We start from the raw sequence: 12,901 nt of genomic DNA on the forward strand, positions 1-12,901 counted from the left end.
TTAGTGAATCATACTACTTGCAGCTGAACCAAGAATTCAGTTATTATGTAGTACTTCCTGTTTGTCAAGTGTGCATTCTAACTGATGATATCTAGTCTTACGTTCTAAACTAACATCTCAAATCTCTCTAACCACAGATTTAGCAGTAGCGATAAAGAATTTGCAAAGTGTGACACATGCATTTCTTGCTAAGGCTGTATTAATTTTACATCTTAACTTTAATTTCAAGCATCCCCCCCATGTAATAAGAACTTTAATCAGCTTCCAGCATTGAAGGATCATTCTCCAAGCATTGAAGTTGGTGTCTTATTCTACAGCTATCATGTTTAAGGCCCCAGCTCACAGCCTTCAGATTTCTTCACAAAGTGCATCCTGATCTGAGTATATTTTGAGTATATTCCTACTTCACAAGTTTGTTGTGTTTGGGGAGTGGAGGGGACCTGGAACTTCAGAAGCTTATAAAGAACCAAATATAATAACAAACAACAATACCAGGATGAGCTGCTTCTAGCCTGAGGGGAACCGTGAAGTTATTACTTTATTAACTTTTGCTTTATTGTCCCCTTAAAAGGGCTGCATTTATTTAATGTTGAGTAAACCAGAAATTTCCCAAACTGTCCCCTGTTGAAGTGATGTGTATGTGCGTGTTTTTCCAAAGATCTTAAGGAGTCAGTGGCAGCTTGTGACCAACCTCTGTGCAGAAACCAATTTTTTTTTTTCTTTTTTTTGCTTGGTGTTAGTGTCTTTTCTGAGGCTAATGTAAATCTGTAATGGAAGTATTTTCTAAAGCCTGAATTGTTTGAAATGGTGTAAGCAGTAGATGATTCCTGCTGACGTTTCCCCTCTGGCTTTTATATTAGACACCCCAGATGAAATCTTGGGTCACCAATAGATTCTGTTAAGGTTAATTGTTTTATTTCTTATTTCAGTCTGGGTTTGCTAGCAGCTTGGAGGGTCTAAAGCCACATCATAGAAGTGTTTTGCGGAGGGAGGGAGTGGTTTTGGTATTGCATTTTTTTTTTTGTGTACAATTGTATATTTGAATTAATTAACTTAAGTTTTCAACTTGATAAGCTGTCATGATAGTGGTTTGAGGCGATGGAGAACCAAACCAGAAGAACAAGCTTGCTGCATCCCACTTGGGAGAAACTGTAGGTCTGGTCGCTTCTTGTTGGTACTGCGCACAAATTCTGTACTGAGGTTTTGTGTGTGTGACTATACAGAGAGAAATGCAATGGCTCAACCATATCCTGTGCCCTCTCCTCACCAAAATTAAGGGAAAACCTTAGCTCATAATGAATGATACCTTTTTTTTTCCTTCTTTTTGGTTTTAAAAACTTTAAAATCAGAGTAGTCTTATCCATATAAAGTTGCTCCAAAACACAGGATAACTTTTTGAACTGATGCATATTTTGCTTTTGTGGAATGGGGAGGAAAGTTATTCAGGGCTAAAATATTGCCACTTTTCAAACTTTATGTTTTACAATTATAATTCTGACATCAGTGTAACATTTCTGAGGGTCTGTGTATTTCTACATCCTCTGCTGCCTTCCCTTTGGAACTGAGAACTTATATTTTGTATGTTAGCCAGGAAAAGGTTTGTACTGCAAATTTTAAAGACATCAGAAAACTACAAAAAGTGACTGAGTGCTAGGAAGGAACTCTACTCTTATTTGGTAAAGTTACAGTATTAATTAATAGGATAAAAAATCTGAATGGTCTTTTAAAAATTCAGAATCCAGTAACAGAATTAAGTTATTCCAGCTGAAGTCTAGAAAATCTTTAACATGGTCAACTTCACTACTTGGAATATGAGCAGAAGGTCAAGTCATTAATTTGTAAATGCTTGTTAATAATTTTTACAACCTCGCACATAATTCAGATGCTTTAGAGCTGATTAAGATAGCGATAAAAGGGTTGGAAAAAATCCCATCATCTTTCAATTGCTGGCAACCTGTAATTCAACCACGGCACAAAACCTGTAAATATAATTGTGAGCATTTAACAGTTTGCACCTGCAAAAATTTTGCTGTTACGTAGTTCTACAAAACTTTTGCTGTTACGTAGTTCAATAAAGGCACTTGCCTGGAATAGGTATTTTCTGATGGCTGGCTGCTTTGGAAGAATGGTGTGGTGTGGAGAGAGTTAAGGTGTGGTGGAGGAAACACGTGTTGCTGCAGGAGCAGTAAGAAGGCTCTGTGGCAGAGCTTGTGGTAGTAGTGGGAGGCTTGGAGAGAGGGTTGGAGAGCAGCTCTACTCATCCCACCTGGCTAGGGGTTTGGTCTGCAGTCAGCAACATGAGAAATCAGATAGACCTGCTGGCCACTGTCACGGTTTTGGGAGTCCTGGAGCAAGGTAAATGTCCTTTATATAATGCTAAATTAGTATTAAGCTAATTATACTGAACTTTGTGGGACTTGGTTCCTCTGTTTTGCTTGGAGTCTTGGTGGAATGAAAGTTGCTGTTTTCCAACATGGTAAAATGATGTTCGGCTGTTCACAGTGGAATTGTCATGCCTGAGGAAGTTCATTATTTAATAGGGACTAAAATGATTCGCAAACCTCAAAGCCAGCATCCTAGAAGGAAATGAAATTTAAGTTTTACTTTGAAACTTAATTTTAACAATCAGATGTCTTTAAAACATTTTCTGTGCTTGAATTTTAGCAGGTAATTTGTAACTTAGAGTGGCTGGAGGTAACCAAAATAAAGGCAGGTTAACAAATATGCTGATGAAGAGGTCAGTCTACAAACACATATTGTATGTATATGGAAAAGAGTATCATGTATGCATGTATTTCTCCTCTGTGACCGGTATCGTTATGTGTTCAATTCATACAGCTTAGCTGCATGGAGCAGGTGACAAGATGAGTTGACAGCATGCAGTAATTTGGAAACTAGTGCAAACCCTTCTGGTCAGAAATAGAAGCAGACATCTGCAAAGAAACTCAGCGACTTCTTGTAATTTAAATAGCCGCATTTGGTTTAGACCATTTAGAAAGAAGCGGTAGTGTTGCCAAGCTCTACCTCTTGTGTTTAATTGTGAGTCCTTTGGGCAAAGGCATCTCCCCCTTGGGCTTCAGGAGGGTCACAGAAGGTGACATTCCCCCCCCTCCTGGGGTAGGGACAGAGCCCCCAGTTTATGAAAATCTTCACATTTCTATGAGGGAAGGTTTGTTTGGGGGGGGGGTTATTACTGAATTAATTCACTATAAAGCTATCATATCTCTTTTCTTACAAATGGATGTGAATCTCTGAGCAGCCTGATGTATTTTTAGCCATCAGATGATAAATCTCTTAATGAAAGCATTATTTAAAACACAAATACTCTACTTGAAGAATACAGTTAAAGATTTCTGAGTTACCAGTAATTTCCCTCAAACCATTTACAGACAAATGTCAGCAACTACAAATGGAAGGTACTTTAGTCTTAGGAATGTATTTGTTATTAAACTAAGTGGGGATGGAGGGAGTGTTTAGTGTGCAAAGAGAAGACATGAAAACTTGAAATTGAGTTACAGAAACGTTGCTAAGCCCTTTCCATTGGGAAACCCTCAGTAACCAATCCCTAGATGGCAGTTTTGTCACATATATGTGTTTTATGAGAACTTGAAGTATTTTTTAAAGGTTGCATTATGCTATGCAAACGGTACGTAGGTGTGAAGCCAGCAGATAAATAGCAAGCCCTGGCACCCTCCTATCTATGTGAGATCGGACAAAGTAGCCTCATTTTGTGGTCTCTGCTTGGGAAGCCAAGGAACAATTGCAAAATACTACAGGTTTCCTTTCTCTCCAGTAGTAAGAAATATGTGCGCTAATGTCACCTTGATTCCGAGCTGTGCAGTAGCTTTTTTTGCATCTTTTGAAAGGACATTGTGTGTGAATTACAGATCTGAAATTCATTCTGAGAAGGCAGAGCACTGAAACAGGGATGTGCGCCATACCTACAAATACTCTTCTATTACATCCTGATGTAGGAAACATAATTTAACAGCTGAGCTCAGTATACTGGTGGTTGATTTTTGCTTTCTGCTTAGTTTTCTGGAAGCCCACAGTTTCTGCATTCTTTCAAGTAACTTTTACCTTTTTAATTTAGTTATGCTCGGTTTAGCAAAGCTCTGAGCTTAGCGCTCTGTAGACGCGTGCCACTGCCCTGTGTTGAACGTCGTACCCGAGAGCAGAACAATGCTACCACAGTTGTGTTGTGTCCCCACGGCCCCCCCTTTTTTTTTTATTGCTTCAAAGGAAGTAAAGCTTATGCAGTGTCACTGTCAGTCCCCAGAGAGCTTGTTTGCCAGGTTCCCTCAAATGTGGCAGGTATCAGCTATGATATGCTTGACAAGTTTGTGGACATAATCAAATAGGGAATGAAGGTCTGGCTGATGGTTCCACTGAGGAGCAAAGTGCAAGGAGAGCTCAGCCCTTGTGAGCTGTGTGGGAATCCACAGAGATGTTTAACCTCGAGACATGAATCACAAGAAACTAGTTTGAAAGTTTCTGCAGAGTAGATTGAACTCTCTTCCCTAGAAGTCCATGCTGAAAAGGTTTGTACAATGTAGTGTTTTTTCAACACTCATTCTAAGAAGTGCTTTTGGAGGGCGATTCTGCATCCTTAATGCTTCACCCCTACGCCAGGTTTGGCAGACAGCTAACCATCCTCCAAAAGGCTTTCGCTTCTCTTGGCTGGTTGTTCTATATATTACTCATCCCTAAGCGTAAGGGATCTGTTGCAGGACTTGTCTGAATTTACCCCTGTACACAAGCAAGATGTTAAGCACAGAGTTGATGGAGAGGTTGGGTCTGAAATTATTCTTAGGGTGCTCATCAGCCACAAGAACGCGGCGTTAGGAAGGGTGCAGATGGCGTGAAACAGGATGAAGACTTTTGCCCAGCACGGTCAGGCTTATGCCACAAGCTGGAGCTGTGCACGATGCAGTAACTTTAGCTCAGTCCATTTCTTGAGAGGAGGCTGGGATTGAGACCCTGCGAGCATTAAATAGTTGCGTAGGGGAGAGGGGCTTATCTGATGTGAAGAGGAGGTAACAGGATGGGTCACAGCTTCATCATCTTTTTCCCAGAGCTCTGCCAGCCGCTGCTGAATCGCCCGCTGTGCGTTGCTGCAGACCTAAGCTGTCTGGTTTCGCAGAGAGGACGCTGTGTCACATCGTGCTGGATCTCGGGGGCAGGACGATATCTTCACCCTCAACCATAACCAACGTGCTACAAACAAATTGGGGCCGGGAGCGGTTGGGGAAGCAAACTTGTTCCTCCCCACGCTTCTCACCCAGCACCTCTTATTTAGGCCTGGTTCACTGCACACACTGTGGAAGACACTAGAACATGAGAATGTTTTCTTAAATGAATGTCTGTTTATTTAAATGAATTATATGTTGTGTAATACACAGGTCACAGCATGAGATTATTTACATTTCTAATTCCCTTTTCTCTTACATATGTTCTCATGCTTTTCTGCAGGCACGCGTAGATCTGTCTTGTCTTTAATCTTGCAACATCTGTCCCTACTTTCCTTTCTCTCTCCTGCTGTTCTGCTTTTATCTTTTGTTAGAATAAGACAGTCTGCAAGGCAGTCTCTTGCAGCCTGGCTCCTTGTCTCTCTGTTCAGTGCTCCGGAAATGTTGCTACGTTAGGACCTTGCTAATCCAAGTGACTTGCTTAGCAGCATGCTGCCACAGCCACCAAAGTAATTGGTTTTTATAATTTAGGTTTCTCGTATATGAAAATTCTCATTTTCAATGAAAGCAGCAATGTAGTAGTGCACCTAAGTATAAACACTTCAAACATCAGCAATCACTCGTGGGAGTAAGAGCTTTTGCCAAATAATGAAACAGTCCAAATCTTCATGTTAACAAGTTTTCATCATTTTGAAGTGACTTTCCATGTCCCTTACAAATGTAGAAAGGAGCGACGTAGCAGACACCGAGTTAGTACCTTGGCCCAAACTTGGCTGGTAGCAGTCACTGGCAGCTCCTTGAACTGCTCGAGCCTTGGGGCTACCCTGCAGGAATTAAGTGGAAGAAATAATCGCCCCCTTCCCCATTTCCTCCTATTGCCATGATTACGAGCATCTCTAATGGACTTAACGACATCCCAGTGCTTCACAGTTTGGATGCTGCTCTGTGACATGGGGCCATCCTTGTACAAAAGCTTTGTGCCCGCTAGGTATAGCGGAAAGCGTTATACATCAGACTGGCAGAGGGTGTATGAATACTCTCAACACAGAGCGCAAGATGAAAAAAGAGTAATAATTCTGTGATTAGGTGTGGACTCGGTAAGGTTTTAGTGTGTGTTGCTGGCCTCCCTGCAGGACCAGGCTGCGTTTGATCTGCTGGGGATCTGCTGCTGCGCGCTGGGCGTGAGACGATGCAAAGCGCCAGCCAGCACGTCGGCTCTGCGGCAGGGGCACTCTGCCAGGATAACCAAATCTGAATTTAAAGTACGAGTGTGGAATAAATGGCATATTTATTCCAGGTCGTGTGTGACAGCCCTGGACTATGAACCGAGACAGTATCGGCTCTTTTCCTCTAACCACTTGCTTGATTCCAAACTAGATAAGGCTTGGCTACATCAAACACTGCTGGACTGTTACTATTCCTGTGTTGTTCTTTTTTTAGCCTATTTTGTGCTGCAGGTGATATATGCCCGGCGAAAGTACAAGATCTCCCCTCCCAAGACAACAGGTCACCCTGAATTTGAGCGGATCTTCAGAGCTCAGTAAGATTTTGACTTCTTTTGTGGTGACTCCATCTAGATATGACTTGAGTCAACCGTCACTACCAGCGAAGACTGAAGTCACCCTCAAGTCACCTTTTTGCTTATTGCTACAGATACTAGATTTTTAAAATTTTTTTTTAATGCTTTGCGCGCAGAAGTTTGAGTTTTGATTTGGAGCACTTTGCTTTGGCTGGAGTGTTTCTGTCCATCCATGATAATCCTTCTGGCATTGTGAGAGGCAGCCAAATTACAAATTAGTGGCTATATGGAAGAGGTGCTGAACATTATTGTGTTATAATCATTAAGTTTAATATTAATGTTGGCTCCAAATTGTGAGAGTAGCTGAAGCTATATTAATAACCTAATATTTGCTTGTAAGTTTTTGCTGTTGAACAAAGGGCCTTGCTGGCAGAACCAGCTACAAGGACGTTTTAATTTTTTCCCTTTTTTTAAGCCATTGTACGGTGAAAGTCAGCACTCGCGGGCCCATGCCGAGGGCTATTTCTTTTTGCTCTGTTCCTATGGAGAGAGCAATGCTGGAGCTAAACTGGAAATGTTCTCAGATCCCTTCGGCTTCCAGCAAGTACCAGATTCCATCTTTCATCTCAGTCGTTCTGTTTCCTAAGTGATTGAAAGGAATTGGCCGGAGCTGGTTTGAAGGGTAGCTCAAGCACGGCACTAAATCCTGAACAAAGCAGCTACGTTTCCTTGCCAGCGTGCGGGAAACGTTTGTGGAGTGACAAAAACACCCGCTTCGGTCCTTTTGCAATGCAGTGAAAGGCCAGCCTGCATGGAAGGCATCGGCCTTTGCTAGCTGGCTAGCTGCTGCTGTGGCTTTTAATTAAATACCGGGCTGTGTGTTAACCGAGTTGTGCTGTGGGCTGCGGCGTGCCGGGAAGCCCTCCGCTATATTCCGCGGAGAAGGCGACCTCAGCGAACTCAGGTTTGAGATGGTATTTCTTCCTTGTGTTTTTTTTTTTTCCTGTCCTTTATTCTTTTCCCCGTGGGAAAGGATACAAATGGATAATTTGTTTTGATATATTAAAAAAAAAAAAAGAGGGGAAAAAAGGTACTGCTTTATTACTCACTCGTGGAAATCTGGCAGCGTCCCCTCGCTGAGGCTCAAACTGCATTTACAGTGTAAGGTTATTCAGAGTTTTTCCAGCTCCTAATCTGGCTCCATTCCTCAAGGCTTGGCAAATTTTTGGCCAAATGTAAGATTAAATTGCCTGGGGAATGGTAAAATGTAGGAGAAATCAAGAAACAAACCCATTGTCTTTAATAGCACAGCTCCTGTCCTTTCTTGCAGAAAATCTGTATTTTTGTCACTAAAAGAAAAAGGAAGGAAGAAAACCTGGCTGCAGATCTGATCGCCTTCTGCTCAATTTGACCTGGGAGAAGGCTTGCTCTTGGAGCACGACTTGTGTGACACCCAAATCTGGGCTGTGCTCACCCAAGGGGAAGAGAAAGCTCTTTAAATAATGATAGGGAAGGAACCTCTACCTGTGCAGCTTTTAAGCTGTAGCTGTACTAGACGCCTGTGAAGGTGCTGTGCGTGGGGCTGAGATGGAGCCTGCTGAGGGTTCAGCAAAGACAAATCTCCACCTCGGCCACGGCTTGTCATTGCAGGGTCCACGTGAATGCGGGCGAGGTGAACGCTGTGCATTGTTTGGGTGCTTTTCTTCTCTAAAATACAGATATTGGGTGTCCTTGGTCACAGAAAAGGCCCTTTGTCCACAGGACAGCAATGCCTCTTATCAGCCCTTTCAGTTTGCTCCGACGTGCGTTTCCAGCTCACTTCTCTGGCCTCGGTTAACCGGTCTCTGACGTACGAGGATGCAGTTTTAACTCTCGTCTCTGGTTCTCACCAGGGTGAATTGCTCAGAGTACTTCCCGATCTTCGTCTCGCTCCTCTGGGTTGCTGGAATCTTCTTCCATCAAGGTAAGCGGAATGGGGGGGAACCCCAACCCAAACCACATGCACAAACCAAAAAAACCCCCAATTTAAATCCCATTGCGACTCGGGCACCTCCTCTCTGTACCTGTAAGGCTGTTACTTGGGGAGAGCGAAGTTCCCCTTGGGGCAGCCCTTGGTCTACCTGGCCGAACTCCAAACTCCTCTCCTGCCCAGAGGAGGTTTGGTGGCGTTGGCAGCCCTCGCTCCGTCGCTGGAGCCCGGCTGTCCCCCCCCTCCCCGGGCTGCTTCTCTTATCTCAGGATAAGGTCAGAGCTGCAACACGATACCCAAATCCCTACGTCAGAAGGAGAAACCGTAACCCAAACAATTAGTCATCTGCCGTCCATCCCGTACCGAGCGGGTTTAGGGGATTTGGCTGCCGCCGTGGGGAAGACGTGAGGAAGGAACACGGAAGGGAGCGTTGCAAACCCAAGTCCCAGGGCAACTGCGGGGCAGAAAAGTTCCTCCCTCACAAAAAAAGAGAAGGAAGAAAACCCATTTAAGCTCCCACAGTGTTTTAAAGCAGAGTCCCGCTGTGTTTGGTTCTCGTGGCCGTGCCCCATCTTGCAGGGGGAAGCCAGGGACGTGGGTGACTGCGGCGTCCCAGGACCCCCAGCCCCGTCAGGACTCGGCTCCTCTCTCCCCCGCAGGTGTGGCTGCTGCGTGTGGGCTGCTGTACCTCTACTCCCGCTTCAAGTACTTCCAGGGATACACCGTGGCTGCGCAGGGACGGTTAGTACCCGGCCGGGGGGTTTTGGGTACCCCAAACCAGGCCAGGGAGGCTGGGGGCAGGATGCGGTCCCTGGGGTAGGTTTCCTTCCCACGGGTGGAACTGAAGGCGGATTGGCATCACCTCCTTCTCCTCCCACGTCCTCGTGGCCATGCCACCTCTTCCCTGACTCTGTCTCGAAGGAGGTGGGGGGGACACCGAGCCCCGGGTCGGCTGGCGGTGTCTGATGGCGTTTTCTCCCCGCGCAGGTTGGGGCCGCTGTACGCCAGCGCCTGGCTACTGTGGGCGCTGCTGGGGCTAGCGGTGGCCGGGCTGCTGGCCCATTTCTTGCTGTCCCCCTCCTCTGCATGGATGGCAGCGCTGGCACGGCCCCTCCAGCTGCTCGGCGCCTGGTGAGAGGGGCCGCGGCTCTCCCAAAACCCACCGTTGGCTCTCGGCAGAGGGGAGGGAGTCGCGCGGCGCGGTCGGAGACCGAGTATCTCTCCCCAGCGCCGTGCTTACCTTCGAAGCGAGGTGGATGCTGGCACTCCTCTTCGGAGATGATTTTCCTTCTAGGAAGCAAACACTGCCCAGCCTCTGCCCCTGCTGATGGGCTTCGCTGCCAGGCTTTGTAGCACACTCTGCTCTAAAACCTCTAATGCCTTGGGCTTTGCTTCACAGAGCACGGATTGACCCAAACGCTGTCATCACTCCTCCTTACCGCTGTAATGATCTGTGTTGAAGGATCACAACATGGATATGCAAAAAAATAAATTCCTTTTCTCAGTGGAAATCACCTGCGATTGTCCAAGGTGCTTGGGGACAGGGTGTGAGACATCTGAGGTTTAGGGGATTGCGTTGCATGGGAAAAGCTGCTGTGATCAGAACTGACTTGAAAGGATGGGTAAACTTGTCTAAAACCATATCCAGATTTTGGGGGAAAATGCTTGATTCTAGTCCAAATGCTAATGGCTGTGTTTGGCATTGACTTGAATGACCTTGACTCGGTGCTGACTTCGCTTATCACTGACCCACCAGTAGGACTTTGCCCTCTCTCTGAATTTCAACCTCCGCTGCAGACTTGGGGTTTGCAGGTAACTAAAGCAGGCAGCTCCTTGCTAAGCTGTGCATGAGTATAAAGAAAAGCAACGTATTTTGTAAGAAAGACAACTGTTCCATGATCGCACCCTTAAGGCGTATGGGTGCCCAAGCACCTTCCTTGCTCCCTGCCAAGGAAAGACGGGACCAAGCTTTCTTTTTTTAATAACTGGTGCAGGTTCCTGTGGTGCTGGGGCAAAAAATAACCGGTCTCCCACTGGGCTGCTCTAAGTGCTTTCCCCAGCATGAGCAATGCTTCGGGAGTATCTGGTATTGGTGAGCGCTGATGAATAACTCCATTTTGGGTGTAGGGGCTACAGCTGGTCCCTGGCCCCCAGGGATGCCCACCCGTCCTGGGGAGGGGAACAGGGGTAGAGCCAGAGCGAGTGCCTCCCTGCTGTGAGTGACTCTCAGTGCCACACCAAAGGTTTAAATTTAGCTTTTATTACAGTGCACATTATTTTATATATTTATATAGAGAGATGTACTTGAAAAATCAAATGTATCCAATAATAAAAAATACAGCACATTAAAGTAGTATAATGCATTCCAGTGTATAGCTGAAGAGACATTGGGATTTACACTAATCCCTACTATTTTTGAACTGGGCTACTTCTGCTTTTTTTTCCTCCCAAAAAATTCACACCAATCAATAACTGAAATAGTTATTTAAAAAGATGGTTTCTGCACTCAATCTCAAGGCATGAAGACACTGGAGACTTCACTGTGAGTTAAGGGGCTGTGTTCAATGCTGGCAGGCACAGTGTGGCGTATTTTGTTTTTTTTGTTTTCCCTGCCATAGTCATAGCTCCAACCCCTTTGGATTCGCTCCTCGTCTGCTGAAGGAGGGTCAGTCTTCACCCTCACTTAATCCTCAGCTGTGGCCAGGACTGTTGCCTGGGCGAAGGCAAGGCAGACCTCGGTCCCTGGCCGTCTCCATCCCGGCGTGCCTGCGGGGTCAGCCGGCAGGACTCAACGTGACCGAGCCCCCGCTCTGTCCCCAAACACAACCAGAGATTGCCCTGTCCTGGGCTGAAGGTGCTTTTCATCCCCACGCTCGCTATAGCTCATCCTGACCCCAAACCGTCCCCTGTGTCAGCGTGGCCTGAGCGGCACGCGCGGCAGCCTGCGCCCACGGGGGACCGAGGGAGCTCCCGGGCTTTGCCGAGGGCAGCAAAGCCAGCCCTCTGCGCGGGATATTGGTTTTTTCCTTGTTGTTCTTCTTCTGGAGAAGACGACGATGTCCTGGCCCCGCAGCACCGGCGAGGCGCCGCGGGGAGGAGGGAGCGGGAGGGGAGGGAGCAGGACCGGGGATCCGCGTGTGTCCGTCCACCCTTCCTCGCGCCCGTTTCACTCCGCTTTTTTGATAAAAATCTGGAAGGAGAGAAGGCTGGGATCAGAGAGGAGCGGGGGGGGGGGGGGGAAGGTGGCGGGGAGCTGAGGAAGCCCAGCTCACCTCGCTCAAGATGATCCACACCGGGGAGTCGGTCTGGATGGACAGCCTGATGGCTTCCAGCGGCCCGAAGGATGGGTCCACCTTGCCCTCTGCGACACCCTTGGAGAAGGAGCCTGGCGGGGAGAGCACAGGGGTGACATGGGGACGGTCCCCTGGCATCCAGCCCCCCCCCATACCCCAAGGGGACCACGAGCAGCCACGGCAGCCCCCCACCTGCAGCTCCTCAACACAAGATGGGCTGAAAAATCAGCAGCGTGGACATCAATACAGTGCAAAATGCTACACTTAGGGGAACAAAAAAAATCAGCTAAACAAAACAAAATGGGGAGTATTTGGCTACGCATCACTGCTGTGCAAAAGGTGGGGGGGCAGAGTGGCCTGATGGCAGCACCATCCTGTAAAAGACATGTCAGTTCAGGACCCACGGCATGGAGGCAAGTCTTATATCAATAGTTCTAGCAAGGTCTCAGCCTGTTGCTATGTCCCATTTTCGGGTGTGATTTTTTTTTTTTTTTGAAAATGCAACTGGGAGAAACCAGACAGCATGCAGAGGAATGCTAAAATGGCAAAAAGCTATGCGTGCCAGGGAATTTCTCTTTTATTTGTCTATTTAAAAAAAAAGAAGTCTTGGCAGGGACACCAGGCCTTTACCACGCACCAGCAGGTCCCCATAGGCTGCAATCACTCATTCTTGACCAAGGGCAGGACAAAAACTAAAACAAGCTCAGGTGGCAGGAGACAAAGTCCAAGCTGCAAGTGGTATGAATACCAAGACAGGCTGTGGAGGGAGAGTGTGAAATCGCGCGTGGTGGAGGTTTTTAACATCAGGTTAGGCAAACGGGTAATCTGAATAATTTGCTCCCAGCTCTGAGCAGAGAAGTAGAACTAAAAACTACCTGAAGAGGACGCCTAGTCTAAGAGGGGAGGGAGGGCAGTGGAGGAGAGGAGACAG

At 46.5% G+C, this 12,901-nt stretch overlaps 2 protein-coding genes across 2 annotated transcripts in view; one reads left to right on the top strand and one right to left on the bottom strand.

Moving 5' to 3' along the window:
• The first annotated feature begins 1,875 nt into the window (after positions 1 to 1,875).
• LOC142044422 (leukotriene C4 synthase-like) lies at positions 1,876 to 10,889 on the top strand. Its single transcript, XM_075056843.1, has 5 exons — positions 1,876 to 2,355; positions 6,630 to 6,729; positions 8,601 to 8,671; positions 9,337 to 9,418; positions 9,665 to 10,889. Exons 1-5 carry the CDS (start codon positions 2,298 to 2,300, stop codon positions 9,810 to 9,812), a joined length of 459 nt encoding a protein of 152 aa, XP_074912944.1. The 5' UTR covers positions 1,876 to 2,297; the 3' UTR covers positions 9,813 to 10,889.
• A 28-nt stretch (positions 10,890 to 10,917) lies between these two features.
• Positions 10,918 to 12,901, bottom strand: part of MGAT4B (alpha-1,3-mannosyl-glycoprotein 4-beta-N-acetylglucosaminyltransferase B) — a 53,155-nt gene continuing 51,171 nt past the window's right edge. The window contains exons 14-15 of the mRNA XM_075056842.1: positions 11,950 to 12,062; positions 10,918 to 11,867 (exon numbers count right to left, since the gene is read on the bottom strand). Of these exons, the coding sequence (XP_074912943.1) occupies positions 11,844 to 11,867; positions 11,950 to 12,062 (137 nt within the window). The 3' untranslated portion in view covers positions 10,918 to 11,843. The remainder of the gene's footprint in view (positions 11,868 to 11,949; positions 12,063 to 12,901) is intronic.

The sequence above is a fragment of the Buteo buteo genome, chromosome 24 (genome assembly GCF_964188355.1).
Source record: "Buteo buteo chromosome 24, bButBut1.hap1.1, whole genome shotgun sequence".
Classification (NCBI taxonomy): domain Eukaryota; kingdom Metazoa; phylum Chordata; class Aves; order Accipitriformes; family Accipitridae; genus Buteo; species Buteo buteo.